The 18,669-nt window shown below is 42.8% G+C and overlaps 1 protein-coding gene across 3 annotated transcripts in view; it reads left to right on the top strand.

Annotated features, from left to right (window-relative positions):
- The window catches only part of Ubr5 (ubiquitin protein ligase E3 component n-recognin 5), a 107,717-nt gene that overhangs the window by 26,407 nt on the left and 62,641 nt on the right, over nucleotides 1-18,669 (top strand). For 2 of the 3 annotated variants that reach the window (XM_038344251.2, XM_038344250.2), the window contains exons 2-9: nucleotides 6,480-6,524; nucleotides 7,132-7,213; nucleotides 7,475-7,551; nucleotides 8,346-8,465; nucleotides 13,010-13,199; nucleotides 13,350-13,509; nucleotides 14,048-14,197; nucleotides 16,520-16,731. In XM_038344251.2, the coding sequence (XP_038200179.1) occupies nucleotides 6,480-6,524; nucleotides 7,132-7,213; nucleotides 7,475-7,551; nucleotides 8,346-8,465; nucleotides 13,010-13,199; nucleotides 13,350-13,509; nucleotides 14,048-14,197; nucleotides 16,520-16,731 (1,036 nt within the window). The remainder of the gene's footprint in view (nucleotides 1-6,479; nucleotides 6,525-7,131; nucleotides 7,214-7,474; nucleotides 7,552-8,345; nucleotides 8,466-13,009; nucleotides 13,200-13,349; nucleotides 13,510-14,047; nucleotides 14,198-16,519; nucleotides 16,732-18,669) is intronic. The other variant, XM_038344252.2, reaches the window with a different exon arrangement.

The raw sequence follows: 18,669 nt of genomic DNA, 5'->3' as shown, positions 1-18,669 counted from the left end.
CTGTCTTTGCTGTCCTCCCTCATAACACGGACAAAGCTTACCCAGGGCAGCAAGAAGGCAGCCTGTGGTCTTCCTCAGCTCTTCAGTTCTGACTGCGGTCAGGTGTGCAGTCTCCTAGGTATCTTAATACTACTGAGTAGTTGGGTTTCGTCACCATACTTTACTTCTGTTTATGTTTGTGTCAGGGGTCAGAGTATGTTGTGAAGTGTCAGTTACGAGACTTTCCATAAGAGTTCAAACCAGACCTGGAAGGATTTGAGTACATAAACTGCAGTTGGCAGGGGCTTTCCTGTGAATGAGTGTTGGGGCAGCTGACCAATCCCTTGCCTGAGGGGCGTGGCCGCTCCAGGGGCAAACCGCACCTTTAAAAGAACCGGGTTTGGGGTAGGGCCCTCCCTTCTTCCTCTTGGTTCTCTGTTCTTTGCTGGAACCTTGGCTCTGTAAGTGTACCCCACTTGCTCCCTTTATTAAAACTGATTCATTCGAAAAAAAAAATTTCCAATCTCCACCCGACCGCCACGCTTCAAATGAGGTTGTCGGTATTCGGACTGGGTGGGGCTGTGCGAGGAAAGCCAGTGTGCTCTTGTGCAGGGCTGGGTGGCTGAAGCTACCTTGTGCTGTTGACATGCTTTGGTTCCCGTGTAGGAATAAACAGTACAGTTTACTGTTTAAAAATGAGGTGAAGCTGAGAGTGGAGGCACACACCTTTAATGTCAGCACTCTGGAGGCAGAGGGGCGTGCATCTCTGCGAATTCCAGGCCACTCTGGTCTACATAGTGAGAAGAACATAATGAACAGCCAGAGCTGCTCTGACCCTGTCAGGGAGGGGAAAATAAGTGAAATGAACCAGGACTTAACAAAGCTATCAAAATGTGTAAAAAGGCCACATCTTTGTCCTTTTCTACCAAATCTCCTCTTGTCGTCTGGCATGAGTCTTCCCTTTTCCTGTTTTGAGTGGAGCCAAAAATAACAAGGTTGATTTTCGGTTTAAAAGAAAATAACTCATTTTTGTGTGTTTGGAGCTCACTCTCCCAGGGGCGTCTGTCTTTCAAATGCTCAGTTGTGCGGGATTTGTGTCTTGTTTTATATTATCTCTGACATTAAATCTGAACCATTAAATAGGAATATCTAACCATAGAAATCAGATTCCGGAAAGAACTGATTTTTCTATTGTAGGTTGTAGAAGGTTCTCCCCACCCCCCCACCGGGTTTCTCTGGTTATGGAGCCTGTCCTGGAACTAGCTCTTGTAGACCACTCTGGACTCGTCAGAACTCACAGAGATCTGCCTGCCTCTGCCTCCCGAGTGCTGGGATTAAAGGTGTGTCTCACTACTGCCCAGTTTGTAGGTTTTTATAACCTAAATTTTGTCATTTTCGTTTTGTAGAAATCTTTGAAGTTTCAGTTGGAAACCGTTTTAGAGGACAAAGACTGGCATTTTAAAAACATGCATCATATAGTATATTTACAGTACTAGAAGCTTCTTTTTCATCTTGAATGCATCTAGGATGAGTGTCTTCTATCATTTGCTCTGTGAAGTGAAAGTCTTTGATAGGCTGGCACTTGCCATCTTCCTAAGTGTTAGAGCAAGTTTAAGTCCTGCTTGGGGGCAGTGATGCAAAAGGTGGCACGGAAGTTTCTCTAAAAGCCATCATTCGTGTGACTCGGGGTCATTGACGAGTAATGTCAGGTATTTGCTACTGAGCATGGTTCTCTTCGGGTAGTCCAGGACTTAAAAGGGTTAGAATGATGTCAGATCAAATTAAAGAGAGAAAATGGCCTTTCCCGGGGCAGGGGTGGTCTTTCTGGGTTGGGCTGTCTCCAAACTGGAAGCAGCGAAGGGCACTCTGCTCACTGCTACAGTATATGAGCTCAGTTGCTTGACACGTCCACCTGCTTTTCTTGATACTGTCTGCCTTGGAAGTTGGTAATATAGACCTGGCTGGCTTCAGCTCTAAGATCTGCCTGCCTCTGTCTCCCCAGTGCTGGGATTAGGGATGTGTTCCCATGCCTGGTGCTGGGATTAAAGGAGTGTGTCCCCATGCCTGGCCTTTGAAAAGCATTTTGAAAGTACATAGCCAGGAGGTTCTGGTTGATTTCTGTGATTGTTCATGAGGAGGGTGGGCAATTATTTTTTATGCATTTGTGTATTTATTTTTCATTATTTATTTGCTTGATTTAATAAGCTGTGACCATGCGTGCGTGGGTGTGTTTGTTGTGTGGTGTACTGTATGGAGAGTAGAGATGGATGTCACGTTCTGTGTGGTGTACTGTATGGAGAGTAGAGATGGACGTCACGTCCTGTGTGGTGTACTGTATGGAGAGTAGAGATGGACGTCAAGTCGTCTCCACATTTTGTGTCATCACAGGCTTACTGTTAAGTCTGCTACTAAGTTGTGGTTTAAGATATTTAGTTGTGAGTGAAATTTGGCTTCTTAAGAAAGAAATGTTGCTTTTGTTTTGTTGCTGTGAGAAGTCTAGCTTGTGACCTTAAGCATTGGAAGCTGGTGCGCTGCTGTGGTTAGGTAAAGGCACTCACTAGCAGTTTTAGTGGGTCTGCTGGGTGGGTGTGCGGTCCTGCGATCTGCCCCCTGCCGCAAAGAGAGGTAGATGCTCCTAAGCAGAGCCCACGCTGTGCTGAAGGTTTCCTTTCACCTGGATCCAGGTGAAAACTTTTGGTAGAGGGCCAGTTTACGTCGGATTGTCCTGAGATTGGATGGACCAACCCATTTTACATATGTTTTAGGATTGAGTTAATGAATTGAGTTGATAATTGGTGAAAGATTCTAGGTGATTATGTAAAATTTATTTGTATATGAAATTTTTCAGATCAGTATAATTTTGATATATTAGATGCTATTTCATTCATTAAAAAATACTTAGGGACTGTGTGTGTGCACACGTCATGGCATTCCTGTGGAGGCCAGAGGATTAGCTTGAAGGAACTGGCATTCTTCCGTCCTGTGAGCTTTGGTATCCAGTTCAGGTCATCAAGCTTAGCAGCAAGTTCCGTGAAACTACCTGCTGAGTCGTTTCACGGCCCTCAGTAAATGCTGCTTTTCATTGACATTACATATGTTTAATATACTGATATATTCGCTTTTTTGTGCATTTGTAAGAATTCCGAGCCTGAAAAGGCCCAGGACTGACTAATGGTCCTTCCTCACATAGATGAGAACCTGTGTGGATGAGCTGGGGGAAGCCCTCAGACTTCTGTGTGCACTTGGTGTTACTTCCACAAATTGGTGTGCTTGTCAGGTGAGCCTAGGACATTAATTATGGGTTCCCACCCCCTTTTTTTCTTTGGATTGGGATCTTTCCATGTACTTGGGCTGCCCTGACAGTCTGCCTCGGCTGGCTTCCTGAGAGTGTTGAGAATATGGCCACACTTCACCGAGCTTTAATTACGGTTAAAAACACCAAGTGCTTCATTGTTGTCAGACTATCTTGCTTTTGCACCTCTGGCTGCACCGGAACTCACAATGCAGGTTAGTTTGGTCTCAAGCTGGTTTTGAGCCTCCTGTCTTTGCCTCCTGGGGGCTGGAATTGCCAGCACGTGCTACTATACTGGACTGTGGAGAGCTGTCTTTTTTTTGTCCAGGTTATACGCTATGGCATGTATGTGGAAGTCAGGACAACTTTGGAGTTCGTGTTGTTCAGTTTTGTGTTGGTGCCGGGGATTGAACTCACGGCGTCTGGCTTCTGTAGCAAGTACCCTCCCTTCCCTCTGAACTGTCTCACTGGCCATTTTTGTTTGTATTTTGAGATAAGGTCTTACAGTCTCTGGCTGTCCTGGCACTCACTGGAATCCAATCCAGTGAGTTTACAAAGATCTATTTGTCTGTCTCCAGAGTGCTGAGGTTACAGGTGTGCACCACCATGCCCCGGCTTCACTGGCCCTCTTTAAATGTGAATTTTAAGATTAAAAAATTTAACTGATACTAGGAACCATTTTTTTAATGTCTTTGGTAGTATGTAATTTGCTCTTGAATTTATGTGTTATTAAATTATTTTCTGGCATTTTGACATCTTCAAAGCTTAGTTTAGTCCTATAAGCATATACCTGAAATACTGTTTAAAGTCACTGCCACATTTAATTTTAAATTTTCGTTATTGTCCAATTTTGAAAGAAGTTTTGACACACTCTCCTGGTTTGTATATTTTGAACTAATGAAAAAGACATGGTAATGAAAAGAGTTAGCTTCGTATGCTGGTGAACAAATGTGTTTTTCTGTGTGTCACTGTGGTGTGGGGGAAGTTCTGTCGTGTGGGAAAAGTCATGAATGTGGGTCTGATACAATCTGTCCTGCCTCCGCTGCAGGTCTCATGAAGGCTGCTGCCACTCCGGAGCGCAGCTCTGTCTGTTTGGCCTTCATTTTCTAGTTAGCCTCCTCAGAGCTCTGAATCCCATTCTTGTATTGAATCTTGTTTGAAACAAAAATGTGCCCTCTAATTGAGCAAACTGGAATTGAGGGGAAAAGCTCGCCCTCCTGGAACCAAGGGGACATATTGTTAAAGAAAGAACGTAAATGCACCACTGGGCTGGGAAAATGAGATAGATTTTTTTTTTAGGGGTGATGGCACAAATTGCCCCAACAATTTTGGTAGTGAGAATGAATTTACCAGTAAGTACTTGGCTTTTTGTTTGTTTGTTTTTTGTTTTAAATGAAAGCACCAACTGAAAAATTTAACCACCAGGTATGCTTTGGTTGTTTCTCAGGTAGTGTGCATGCTTGACAACGGTGTGTCCCAGTAGTCGGCCACCCTGCACTTGCAGGGAAGGTTGACAGACTCCCCGATCTAACTTAGTCATTCACTGCAGCAATTAGAACATTACCCGCGGGTGCAACGACCTCTGTAGACTTTTATTTTAATTTAAAAACCTTTAAAATAATTACCTATTTTATTGTCTGAGTACTTGCCTGCGTTTGTGTAGGCCTGTAGCGAGTACACATGGCATGAGGTCAGGGGAAGGCATGGGGTTCCTGGGAGCTGGAGTTCCGTGTGGCTGTGAGCACCGTGCAGGTCCTCTGGGAGAGAAGCCATCTCTTCAGCCTCTTCTGGAAGCTTTTTAAACCCTAAGCAGCTTGTACAAGTGGTTAAAGTTTGATTTCATCCTTACTTTTAGAGATCAGCAGTTTCATAGATCTTCTGTTGATTTATATGACCTGTTGTTTTTTCATAGTGTTTTCTAAAATTCTCAGTTTATCTATATAAAAATTATTTCTAAGAAAGCTTTAAAAGACTGGACAGTTATGTAGGTAACAATTGAAGAGATGAGTTCTTGAACATTTCTGTTTGGTTATATTGTACATTATAAAATCACTCCCTTAGGCTGATAACATTATGTATTAATTCCAGACTATGTCTTTGAGGGAAACAGGCAAATTATAATGTACATCACAAGTTATTATCTCTCTTATGTAGCCCTCTGAGAATTGTGCATCTGTATGCATACCAGAGGCTCTTATGTTGCTGTCTTCATCTGCTGTGTGCAAGTGTGTTTGGAGACAGTCTCTATGTGCTCCTGGTTTTCCTGGAATCCTCTGTAAACCAGTTAGACCTTAGATTAACAGATCCTCCTGCCTCTGCCTTCCAAGTACTGGCATTAAAGGAGTGTGTCACTTCCTGGCCTCTCCATATTTTTTGATACTGGATTTTTATTGAATGTGGGCTCTTGGTTTCTCCTACATTTGGCTGATTAGTGAACTCCTGGGCTTCATCTGTCCCTGTACCCCTGTCCCCCACCCCCAGCACTGGGATTAAAGGTGTACACTGCCAAGTCTGGCTTTTATGTGGGGTCTGAGGATCCAGACTAAGGTCCTGGTGGTTGTGTGGCAATCACTTTACCCACGGAGCCACCTACCTCGCCCAGAGTTTTTTCTGAGCATGCACAGCAACACTCCTTTAGAAATGGAGCTGTCCTGTACAGATGGCCTCTTGTCACAGGCCTTGAGAACTGAGACTGGGCTTTGGGAAGACACCATTGTGCTTCCCAGTTATTTTCATTTCATGTTGTCTGTGTGCTTTCTTAGACAGCGCTCATCCCCATGTCAGCAAGGTAGGGAGCTCTGGCTGCCTTGCACTCATGGTGTGGGTCGGGCTGGCCTCAAACCCACAGAGATCTGCCCGCTCCACTGAAAGGTGTGCTCCACTACATATACCTGGTTTATAAATGAGTTATCCATTAGGCATTTGCTCAGGGACCAGCTTTGCTGCTGATGTCAGTTATGAAAACGCTAGAAGCCTCCTTGTTCCTGTCTGGAAACGGGGTTAGCATGGTAACACTGGAGCTGTGGATGGCTAGGAATGAGGTTGGCATGGTCATAGTGGAGCTGTGGATGGCTAGGAAGGGGAAGGATTGCAGCACCCACTTGTGATTGCTCTGTGTGTTCCGGGACTGGTGCAGGTTCATCAGAGCCATCTTGTTTATGCAGGACCAGTACCAGACTTTATTAACACTTGGTGTTTGTTTTTCAAGGTTGCGGGAAGTTTCAGAGAAGCTGAACAAGTACAATTTGAACAGGTAAGAATTTTAAAATGTTTTAAGTTTATCAATTTTTCATGGTTGGATGTGCTAAGCAATTGCCCTACCATGGAGCTGTAGACTTTTATTAGGAAAAGGGTCATTTTTTATACCGCAGTCTTATGTGGTTAATATGGTTTTATTAGATTAAGATTTAGATTAGAGGACTGGAAAGATGGCTCAGTGGTTAGGAGCACTGGCTGCTTTTCCAGAGGACACAGGTTCAATTCCCAGTACCCACATGGCAGCTCACAACTGTCTAACTTCAGTTCCAGGGGATCTGACTCCCTCACACCAATGTATATAAAATAAATTTTAAAAAATAATTAGATTAGATTAAGAATCTTTGTTTGCATATGTAGCCCTGGCTGTTTGTCGTTGAATTTGATATGTAGATCAGGCTGGCCTTGAACTCACAACACAGAGATCATAGGATTAAAGGCTTGTGCCACCACATCTTTTCATTAAGTTACAGTTTCCACGAACACTGATTTGTAAATAGTTTGGCTTACTACCCAACTGCAGTGACTATGGTGGATGTTTAGGAAGAATTCTTTTTGTTTTCAATTAAGAACAATTTCACTTACATGTTTTTTCTTCTTCCTAGCCACCCGCCTTTGAATGTCCTGGAGCAGGCTACTATTGAGCAGTGTGTTGTGGGACCGAATCACGCTGCCTTTCTTCTTGAGGTAAATTATTCCCCATAAGGTGAGGAATGAAAGTGAAGCAGTGAAGCCTTCGTTCTTCCCTTAGTCAGGGAAGCAATAGGTGTGGAGGAGGACTGGGCAGTCGACCCTGCAGCCCGCAGGCTGTACTGTTCCCAGGGGTTTGTCCTATTGTGGTCCTCAGCCCACATGTGGGCTTCCTCTGAGCTGACAGAATCTGATTACTGAGTAAGTTGAAACTTTAATGTCTTCTTTTTTAGAATTTTATGTTTTCTTTGCTTTTAGGATGGCAGAATTTGTAGAATTGGTTTTTCAGTACAACCAGACAGACTGGAATTGGGTAAACCTGATAATAATGATGGGTAAGATTTTTTTTTGTATGCGTGCAAATGCGTGTGTGTTTATGGTGTTGAGGATCAAACCTAGAGCATAGTATATTGTAAATAAGCGCTTTCCTACAGAGCTATATCCCTGTCTTGTATTTTGTATTTAATACAATATTTTAGAAAACCCATTTCTGATCTTGGTTATCCTTGAACGATTAAAAAAAAAAAAAGGGCATGACAGAAAAAAATGATCTGTGGGGTAGGAGATGGCCCAGGTCTTGCACCACATTTGAGGCTGGTCTTGAACTCATGCTCAAGATGGCCTATTGCTCTGGCTTCCCAAGTAACAGGTAGTACAGGTGCATGCGTGTGTGCTGGTGTGCCTGGCTGACTGAAATGACTTTATATGTCATCTTTATCTCTAGGTACAAATGAAGGAACTCACTTTGAAAGCTGTCAAGTTTTCTTTCTCTTCAAATTTTGGTCTTTAGAAATTATAGTGTAATAAAGGATGCTTCCCAAGATACGGCTCCTATTTGATCGTTTCTAAGAAAAACGTAAATTTTAGAATGTAAAGAAAATTTACTATTATTCATTTCCATTTGAAAATTGACAACTGTTTCTACAAGGAAGGAATGTGTTATTGGGCAGCTGCCATCTGGCGCCCATTTTAGTAGGAGTAGCCAGCATACCTACCTGTCAGGAGTTGGGTAGGAGTACCTGTCAGGCAGGCAGACACTCTGTACAGAAGGTTCCTGCAGGGAAGCCTGGAGGTATCTTCCCAGCAGCCTGGGCTGTTTTATGAAGGTTCATCTCTTGATTTTTCCTAGGTCAAAACTGAATAGCAGCTCGGGGGCAGGGAGGACTTCTAGGCCTGGCAGGACAAGTGACTCCCCATGGTTTCTCTCAGGTTCTGAGACTCTGGGCAGGCTGGCAGGCAACACTCTGGGGTAAGTTGTGTCCAGTTGCAAGCCCTATTCACATAATGTATGCTGAAGAATTCTGAAAATAATACAAGAGCAAAATGATTTCATTTATTAAATCTGGAAGAATACATTTATTTAGGAAATTAACTGTTATCTGTAGTACATGTCAAATAACAAACATTTCTTCGTTGAGTTGAGATTCTGCATGGAAGTCTATTGGTGTGGCTGAGCTCTGCTTCCCACTGGTGGCTCCTTGTTGGTTACTACAGTGGGGTTGAGTAGTCCTCAGAGCCCCTCTGCTTGACCCCAAAGCCTAGCTAGTTATGTGTGACCCTCACAGAAACAGTTTGCTTATCTTGTTTTGTTTTCACTTTTATAGTGGCATTTGTTCCTAATCTTAGGTTTCTAATTTATTTTTACTTCTGAAATAATTTGGTTTTAAAACCCTCATGGCTCCAGAGCTTGAAAGGCCAAGGCAAGGAGGATCTGGGGTTGGAGGTCAGTCTGGGCTGCAGAGCAAGCGGGACCCTCCCACTCAGCTTCCCCACATCAGCTCTTCCATGGGCAGAGTTTTGAAGCAAGGACTTAAGATTGTTTAGTCCACAGTTCATCCCCATTTCCTCAGTTGTGCTTTTAGGACCCTTTCTCTGGAGGCGGATTCAGTAGTGATCCCTGTAGGATTTGGGTGCCATGCTTCTTAAGTCTCTTGGTGAGGGCAGCTCCTTAGCCCTCTGTTTTTTGTAGCCCCGGATGTGGTTAGGGAGCTTGTTACAGTGCATGGTATCTGGATCTGCTTCTCTTTTCACTCGAGAGCAGGCAGTTGGGCGGGAACAGCCCAGTCCTTCCCTTCCCATGTCAGTGGCATGGGATATTAATAGGTCTCACAGGGCTGGGCTGGCTGAGGTTACTTCTGGCTATTGGGTGAAAATGATACCCCCGGTACAAACACTCTTCCCCCTTAGTCATTCACATGGACTTTGTGGAAAAAAACCAAAACCAAAAAACATTTTTAAGTATGTGATTATCTGATTTCTCCTCAAGCTTCTGCACATCGATTTTAATACCTTGATGATTGTCGTTAGTTGTTACTGTAGCATTGGCTAGCAGTTCAAAATTCCATTTTTTTTTTATATTTAACTATAAGGAAGAACTCCCTCTGATTAGTTTCTTTCCCTCCTTTAAATTTTTGTTTTATGTCTTTCTGCCCAGTGGCTTATATTACTTATTATATTTGGGGTGCGTGTGCGTGTGCGTGTGTGTGTGTGTGTGTGTGTGTGCATGTGTGTGTGCATGCACTTGCTCACACGCTTGCTGATGTGTATTGATAACCTGTTAACTATGTTGCTCAGATTGGCTGCCTGATTTAAATGCTCTTAACTGTTTAAGGTAGTTATAATATCTATGACACAATGACAAATACAGCGGTTGAATTTTATGAATTTACCGATGAAACATGCCCCAGATCAGTAATAGACTAGCACATTTGACTTTGAACAAAACCTCCAAAGAGGACTGTGACTAGTTTTAAGACTTGAAATGCAGAGAGAATTGCTCATGTTTGAGCTGACCCTCGGTTGACCACTCTTTCCTACCATTCCCTGCTTGACCCCTGACACCTCACCATATTGAGCTGCTGGTCAATGTGGCAATGTGGCATTCCCATGCCTGATTTCATCAGGCTTGCAGAGACCTGGTGTATTCAATGGGAATGTGAGGTTGTGACAGGTTACTCTGTAAACCAAACTTTGCAGTCAAGTATGCATGTGTTTTTTTCTTTGATTTGTTCTCTCCCTTGTCATCCATTAGTTAACACATGCTTTAGAGTTTGAAATGTATGGCATTTGAGAACTCGGGACAGACAAATCTTGAGTTATCATTAACCAAAAGCGTTGAGTAGGATATAGTGGAGTAGTACTGAGAGTGTCCTCCTGGACCCTGGTCCTCTCTTCCCCTAGAGATCAGGCTAGTTCACTTTGAGGTGAACTGTTTCTATTTCAGTGTGTGTTTGAAAGACTTTGGGATAATACGCTGTTTCTTTTTCCTGTCAGCAGGATATCTGAGAGGTGGTCGTTTATTTTCACTGGTCATCTTAAGACTTTTTCTCCTTTGATTTTTGTGTTCAGCAGTTTGGACTAAAGACGGCCTTGCTGTTTTCTCCCATTAATAATTACTTAATCTGTATACTGTGAGATGTTTCAAAAATCTATTGTTTTTCTTAATTTACTTTGAACTAGGTTGGAAGTAAGAGTCCATTTATCTGGGAGAAGAGAGTTATAATTAACTTATTAACTTATTTAATAGTAAGGCTAAAAAAATAAAAAAGGAGCTGTGGCTGTCAGAAGTCTTTGCTATTGTCATTTAATACATAGGTGGGCTATATGCTGCCTTTCACTGGCTTGGGCGCTACAGTCCTTGGGGATTTTGTCTGAACTAATCATTTACTACGGGTTTAGATTGAAAAGTGAAGCAGATTCTTGGAAATTGTAGGTTGAAGCTGGCCAGGTAGGAAAGGTGGTATGTAGCAGGACTCTGACAAACCGGATGTTTGAGGGTGTGGAGGATCACATGTGGTGTGTGAGTTGTGTGCTGCTGCTTGCACCTGTGCCCAGACAGGAGCCCGTCAGCTGTCTCCTTTCTCTGCCTTACTCCTTTGAGGCAGGGTCTCTTTCTAGAACATGGAGCCCATATTGTTTATTCAGGCTGGCAGCCAGGGAGTCTCAGTGGTTGTCCTGCCTCTTCCTACGTATCCCTGGGGTGACCGTTGTACATAGGACCATCCCCAGCTTTTTATATAGGCTAGGTTCTGAGCTCCACTCTGCATGCTTGTACAGGAAGCACTCTTATTGTTGAGTTATGTCTTTAATACTCGGTTTTATCTAATGTGGTATTTTACTTCCAGCATACCATGTAGGATTCTGTGATATTTATTTTTCTTTCCATTTCTCTTAAGTGGGAAGTTTCTCAGACTCTTTTTTTTTTTAAAGATTTATTTATTATGTATACAACATTCTGCCTCTATGTATGCCCGCACACCGGAGGAGGGCGCCAGATCTCATTGTAGGTGGTTGTGAGCCAACATGTGTTTGCTGGGAATTGAACTCAGGACCTCTGGAAGAGCAGCCAGTACTCTTAACCTCTGAGCCATCTCTCCAGCCCCTCTCAGACTCTTTCTTTAAACAAACAAAAATAAGTACTTTAAAATATAGTTTACAAATTATCTGGACTACACTTGACTCATAGGTGTGAAGCTATGGGCACACTATGTGATTTTCAGCCCTTTTGTGTACTCTGGGTGCTGTAAGGCAGGGTTAGAATTGTAGCATTGATTTGATAAGTAATTTTACAGGGCAGAGTCACGCTTTCCCATTATGTTTTAGTTTAATATGTAAGAAAATTGTAGCTTTATTATCGATAAAAGGAATGACACATTCAGTACTTACTATCTTGTTACCCAGTGCTATGTGCTTAGCATAACATTAATCTTTGTCTAAAGCCCTTTTAGAAGAAATGAGGATATGGGGCAGATTATTTAGTTTGAATTCTGATAGGTTAGATGGAGTGGGCAATCCCAAGATCCCCTGTAGCCACAATCAGAGTCGTTGGTGACTCACCTCAGTGCGGGGTTCCTGGAGCAGAGCTTCCCGTGTCGGCTGACACTGTTACAGTGAACAGAGGCAAACACACAGATCCTTTTAGGCGGACTTTCTCCACTTCCTCTGTCTTGGCGTTCACTTTTATACCTCTTGACGGTCTTAGTCTGTGACGCGTGTGAGATGAACATGTGTGAGCTCAGTCAATCCCATCAGGTTCCTAGCAGTGCCTGCTTAAGGGAAGGTGGCAGAAATTACTTGGTAGAAATAGCAATTCTTTTCTTTTGTGTTCATTGGTTACATAGATTATTAACCAAACTAGACAGTTTTAGATGAAATTAGGAATTAGGTCCAGACATTAGACACTCAAAGGTGATGGGACATAAAGTTACTCTGCTTAATATATTTTTTCGAATCTTGGTATGTTTCTCCCACTTTTTGCACGTATGTGTGGGTGTTTGTGGTATGGATGTGGGTGTGTGTGCATCCCTCTGTGTGTGTGTGTGTGTGTGTGTGTGTGTGTGTGTGTGTGTGTGTGTGTTAATGGTCACTCTCCTGTAGTTCCTGCAGCAGGACACTGAACTGGGACTCACCTACTAGTTAGGCTGGCTGGCTAAGAAAATCTGGGGATTCTCCTGTTTATTCACGGGCTTAACTATCTCCCCAGACATGCCTCTACCCCTTTTGTTTTGGGTAAGGTCACACATAGTATGTAGCCCAGGCTGGACTTCTCTATCTCCTGAGTTACAGGGAAACACTACCATGCCTGCCTCTGTATTCAGGTCTTGAACAAAGGTGGAAAGGATGTTGTATTTGTTGTTTAAAAGTAAATTTATATTTACGTGTTATAAAATCAGTTATTTTATAGTTTGTTCCCAAATTTTCACTAATGAGCTAACATACAGCAATGTGACTCAGCTTTCTGTCTTGGAGTGACTTGTTTGAAGACTGTAAGTTTACAAATCGTCCCATGTACAGGAGCCGCTGGAGTTCTGGAGTGGGCGGGAGTGGAGGAGGCTCCTCTGGGAGGTCATCTGCTGGAGCTCGTGATTCCCGGAGACAGACGCGAGTCATCCGCACAGGACGGGATCGGGGGTCTGGGCTCCTGGGCAGCCAGCCCCAGCCAGTTATCCCAGCATCCGTCATCCCCGAGGAGCTGATTTCACAGGTATGCTGGCAGAACCTTTCCTACAAAAGCCAGAGTGGGAGGTGAGGGCCTAACCCTGAAGAGTTGAAAGATGGGACTTTTTCTTTATTGATTTAAAAAGCTGACTTTAGTAATAATAGAAAGCACAGCATTGTCCCTTGTTTATTTTAGGCCCAGGTTGTCTTACAAGGCAAATCCAGAAGTGTCATTATTCGAGAACTTCAGCGGACAAACCTTGATGTAAACCTTGCTGTAAATAATTTACTCAGCCGAGATGATGAAGATGGAGATGATGGGGACGACACGGCCAGCGAATCCTACCTTCCTGGAGGTCGGTGCCTCCTCTCACTTTCTCCTGCCCCGCTGCTGCTCTGGCTGACCACTAGAATTTTGAGGGCTAACTGGTGGCTGTGTCTGCCTTTTGGAAGGTGGTGGACAGTTCGCTTGTGCACTGTGATTATAAAGTTCCTTCATAACCCTCCATTGGATTTGTGCTGGATCCTAATTAAGACAGTTTATACTGCATGGATCTATCCCTTCCTGACATATGGGATGTTGTTGTTTTTTTAAATGTCATTATTGAACATTGGTACTCACTGAACTGCATCTATATTGTGTCTGTGTTTTGTTTTTTATTGCATCATTGAGTATCTTAAAAGTGATCTTTAATTTACTAAATAGAGCCTGCAGCAATTATGCATGTTTTTTAGTTCTTAAGATCTCTGTTCATAATGTTAATTTTATTTTTTAGATCCTGCGGTGAAAACAGTCTCTGATTTTAATGTATTTTAATTTTTAGAGATCTTTAGTGGTCTACAATTGCATTATCTATAGCGTCTTAACTTATATTTGTTTGTTTTTATTTGTAGAAGATCTTATGTCTCTTCTTGATGCTGACATTCACTCCGCCCACCCAAGTGTCATTATTGATGCCGATGCCATGTTTTCTGAGGACATTAGCTACTTCGGTTACCCTTCTTTTCGCCGTTCATCACTTTCTAGGCTAGGCTCATCTCGAGGTAATTTTGCATTTATTTCTTGATTTGTGGGCTGGCTATATGGAAAGATAGTGGTAAATTCGCCTGTATCTGAGCTCAGATATGATAGTAGGGTGAAGTCACTGCATTCAGTTGGCTTGAGAGCCTTGGCTTTAAAACTAGGTTTTGTATTTTGGAGTGCCATGATAGAATTTTAGAGAGGATCTTATTGTATCAAATAAACCAAAGACTGTGACTTGCCTAAGTATATTTTTAACCCAGTAAGATAGATTTTGATCTAACTGAAAGCAGAATTCTAGTTTAGTGACATGCAGCATTCAGAAAAAGAAATTCTCCTTAATTTGTTGATTAAAAACAACACAGTGGTATTCATTTTAAATGCTCAGCAGACGTACGAGTGAAAATGAAAAACTGAGCAGGACTGACTGGTACTAAATGGACAGACATATTTGCCTTATTAATGTGCTGTTTGTACAAGTTTAAAAATCTGTAAAAGGTATTTGGTGCAGATTTTGAGCTACTTTAGCTTACATTATTACTCAGTTAAATTTTTTTTTTTTTTTGCTTTCCAGAGTTCAAAACTGCTTGATTTAAATATTAGACAAAATAAGCCAAAATTACAATAATTAGTAAAGTAGAAAAGATGCCGTGTTCTGTGAAGCATGGCCTTGCTCTGCAGATACTGCTTTCTGACTGCTTCGGCTGTGGCTGTCACCTCTCACATGAACACATGTCGCAGCGCAGACTTTAACCGCCTTAACAGGGCCGTGTGTTGAATTCCGAAACACATATTTTCTGACATTTAGCAACTCCTAAATATCTTGTTTGTTAAGTTCATTCTGTGTAGATATTTTTGTTTGAATCATGAAGTAGTTGTACTAACCACTGTTGACTTGGGCAGTGTGGCAGTTTTTGTTGTTTTAGTGGTGTTGGGAAATTGAAGCCAAAGCCTGTTACATGCTGGGCAAGTGGTTTGCCTTGTGTGACATGCCTAGCCTCAAACGCAGCAGTTGATGTGGTTCAGCTATGTATTGTCTCTAATCTTTATTATTAAAATCCTGGAAAGGTTTCTTTTACTATATTATCATTAATTTTTCAGGACAGGGTTTCTTTGTATATAACTCTGGCTGTCATTGAAATTAATGATCCACCTTCCTCTGCCTCTCCCAAGTGCTGCAATTGGAAATACAGGTGTTTGACACCACACCTGGCTCTTTGGACGATTTTCAAACGTAGCCTACAAACATCCAAAAATGTAGCTGTAGCTTTAAGCTAATTTGAGGCCAGTTTTAAGGGATAATTCAGAAAGATTTATCTAGAAAGGTTTCTCCCCTTAAAAAATACCCAAACAAAAAACAAAACAATAACACTTGCCTATTTCTCAAAACATTTAAAATGATTTATCCGTAATGATGAAATCCATCTTATAAATTTATCTTTAACAAGGACTTGAGTTTTTACTTTATCGAAGTATAGTTATAGTTCAGCCTATTTAAGCTTTTCTGTTTCTTTATTGAGAAAACAAACCTTGAGGATTTGGAGGATTTGTAACCTTTGTTACATTTGATGCTCTTGGTTTGTGCCTTAGCTAGGGTTTCTGTTGCTGAGATAAAATACCATGACCATAAGCCCTTCAGGGAAGAGAAAGGTTATTTCAGTGTGAACTACCTACACCACAGTCTCTGAGGCACAGCACTCATGCGTGGCGGGAGAGGCCATGGAGGATGTTGCACTGGTTTGTTTCCCATGGCTTGCTCAGCCTCCTTTCTTAGAGCGCCCAGAACCTGCCTTCCTACAGCCCACATTGGACTGGGCCTTTCCACACCAGCCACTTTTCAGGAAAATCCCATGGACTAGTCTGGTAGGGGCATTTTCTGAATCCATCTATTTTTTTTCCTAGATAACTCAGCCTGTATTGTGTTGATATAATAATTAGCCGGCCCAGCTGCCCTACATGTATTTAATGTTTTGAAACTCTATTTTATAAACCAAAGACTCTTATACTAAGCTTTTCTAATTATATAATATGAATTTCATATGAATAATGAAGTAATAAAATAATTCTAGAATATTTAAATCCATTTAAAAAAAGCCACCAAACCAGACTTGGAATAATTCTGCTACAAAACCATCAGACCGCCTTTGCATAGTTTCAAAAAACACTAGTGTATAATTTTTATCTAGTCACTTGAAGGGTCAATGTTTGAATGTTGCATGTCAGCCTAATTAGATATTGATCATATGCATTTTGAGTAGATGAAGTGCTGTTAGCTGCGTCCTGCAGGGTGTGTACTAGAGAGTGGCTTACTTTTATCCCACTGGTGTGACCCGATTGCATACCAGTTCTCCTTCTTCCCTTAGAGAGAGACTCCGAGCTTTTGCGGGAACGAGAATCTGTTCTACGGTTGCGGGAGCGAAGGTGGCTTGACGGAGCCTCGTTCGATAATGAAAGGGGCTCTACCAGCAAGGAAGGGGAGCCAAACCCTGATAAGAAGAACACACCTGTCCAAAGTCCAGTGTCCCTGGGGGAAGATTTACAGTGGTGGCCTGATAAGGTATTTGGGAAAAGTTTGTACTTTCAAGTAGATTCCTAACAACCGCTTCTCTATAGAGAGTTTCCATTTTGTTCTGATGTTTGCAGGGCTGTTGAAAGAGGCAGCACTTTTAAAGTGCTCGTCTGCCTTTTGTTTTAGAAGCATCTTCTGGAGCTTTGCCCAGGCCGTGGACTGCTTGTCCAGTGCTGCTGCTGCTGCAGTGAATCAGAGAAGTCGGGAGAGAGTCCCAGCCACACATGAGCACTTACCTCCGGGACATTTTTCCTGGGGATAATTAAAATAATTGTTATATTCTTTGGTAGAGATGTACTTTGCTGAATTTGAAATGCCAGATGGACCCTAGTTTCTACAGGACAGTCTCTGGTCACCGATGCAGTGTGCATGTTTGTAGAAGGAGCTGCGGGCAAGCCTGCTTTCCGTCCTGCCTGGCTTCCTCACGGCTAGCTTAGCCCCACAATAATTACACGGAAACTGTATTCTTTTAAACACTGCTTGGCCCATTAGCTCTAGCCTCTTACTAGCTAACTCTCACATCTATGTAGCACCACGAGGTGATGGCTTACCGGGAAAGATTCTAGCCTACATCCATCTCCGGTCAAAGAATCATGGTGGCTGCCTCACTCCCTTCTACCCAGCATCCTGTTCGGTCTACTCTGCTTACCTAATTTTCTGTCCTGTCAAAGGGCCAAGGCAGTTTCTTTATTAACCAATGAAAGTAACACATAGACAGGTGACCCTCCTCCATCACATGTCAAAACAGGATGAGGGCTCTCCATTTCATGACAGTATGTTTTGACATACCCTTTGATCATAGCCCAAGTAGGCCAAATGAGAATGGGCCTAGAAAAACAGAACACTAAATAAACCCTCGAGTGTACCTAGGGCTTGTGATGTCGACTGGTTCTCTGCAGTCACCTCTGCCACAGTGGAATCTGCTGTGGTGTGTGTTCCACTGTCTTCAGCGGTCAGTCCATTTTCAAAGGCCTTTATAGATGTTCTTAACATCCATGTTCTTCACTCATTAAAAAACCATGTCCTCCTTCCCCCTAATTTTCCAGATAGTGAGTGGGACTAAGTCCTAAGTGTAAATAAACTGAGATTCTGATTCACACCTCTGACCCTAGTGTTTGGGAAGGTGAGGCAGTAGAAGCAGGAATTGAAGGCCAGGCTGGACCACATGAGACCCTGTCTTATGCAGGGGAAAGAGTGAGGGAGCATTTTGGAGGTTAGTCACCAGCAGATGGAGAGTCTGACCTGAGTTTTATCTTTTATTTCTTTGAACTCAGATTTGGGGAAATATTAAACCTTCTAGATTTATGTTTTACCATAGTTAGTATCAATCTTAACGCAGTCAATGTATTTTTTGCTGCTTAGTTCACATGGGAAACTTCAATGTAAGAGGGGCCATATAATTTGCCTGTCTTTGGGCTGCTGTTGTTGGCAGCTAGCATGCGTTCCCTGAATTGTATTTTCTTAGCCGCCTTCCTTCTCTTCCTGTGGTAGTGTTTAAGTCATCAGTAGGTCCCCCCTCCATCTCCCTCCTTTTCTTCCCTTTCTCCTGTTCTCCCTCCCCACTATCTTACCCCTCTTGCTTTCCTCTTGCTCCCTCCCCTTCTCCCTCTTTCTCTGACCCTTCCCCTTTCCTCCCTTTCTTTCTTCCAACTGTGGGGGCTCAGACACTATTGGTCTCATTTCTTTTGCCTGGGTCCTTAGAGCTCTGTCATTTGTTTTGTTTTCACCAGATTGGTTAAGGGTTGTGATTCCTGAGGAGGGGAAGGCAGGAGAGGGGCTGCAGGATGTCTACAGGCCACAGAGGCAAACAGGATTGGGATGCACTTGGTAGCTGCAGCAACTGCCCTCTGCTGAGAACTCAGGGTCTGAAGAGGACCTCAGAGTCCCCGGCTCAGGAGAGTTGGGAATGTTGTGCTAGAGTTAACA

The sequence above is a fragment of the Arvicola amphibius genome, chromosome 9 (assembly GCF_903992535.2).
Source record: "Arvicola amphibius chromosome 9, mArvAmp1.2, whole genome shotgun sequence".
In the NCBI taxonomy this organism is placed as follows: domain Eukaryota; kingdom Metazoa; phylum Chordata; class Mammalia; order Rodentia; family Cricetidae; genus Arvicola; species Arvicola amphibius.
This window is presented reverse-complemented; position numbering and strand designations above follow the sequence as displayed.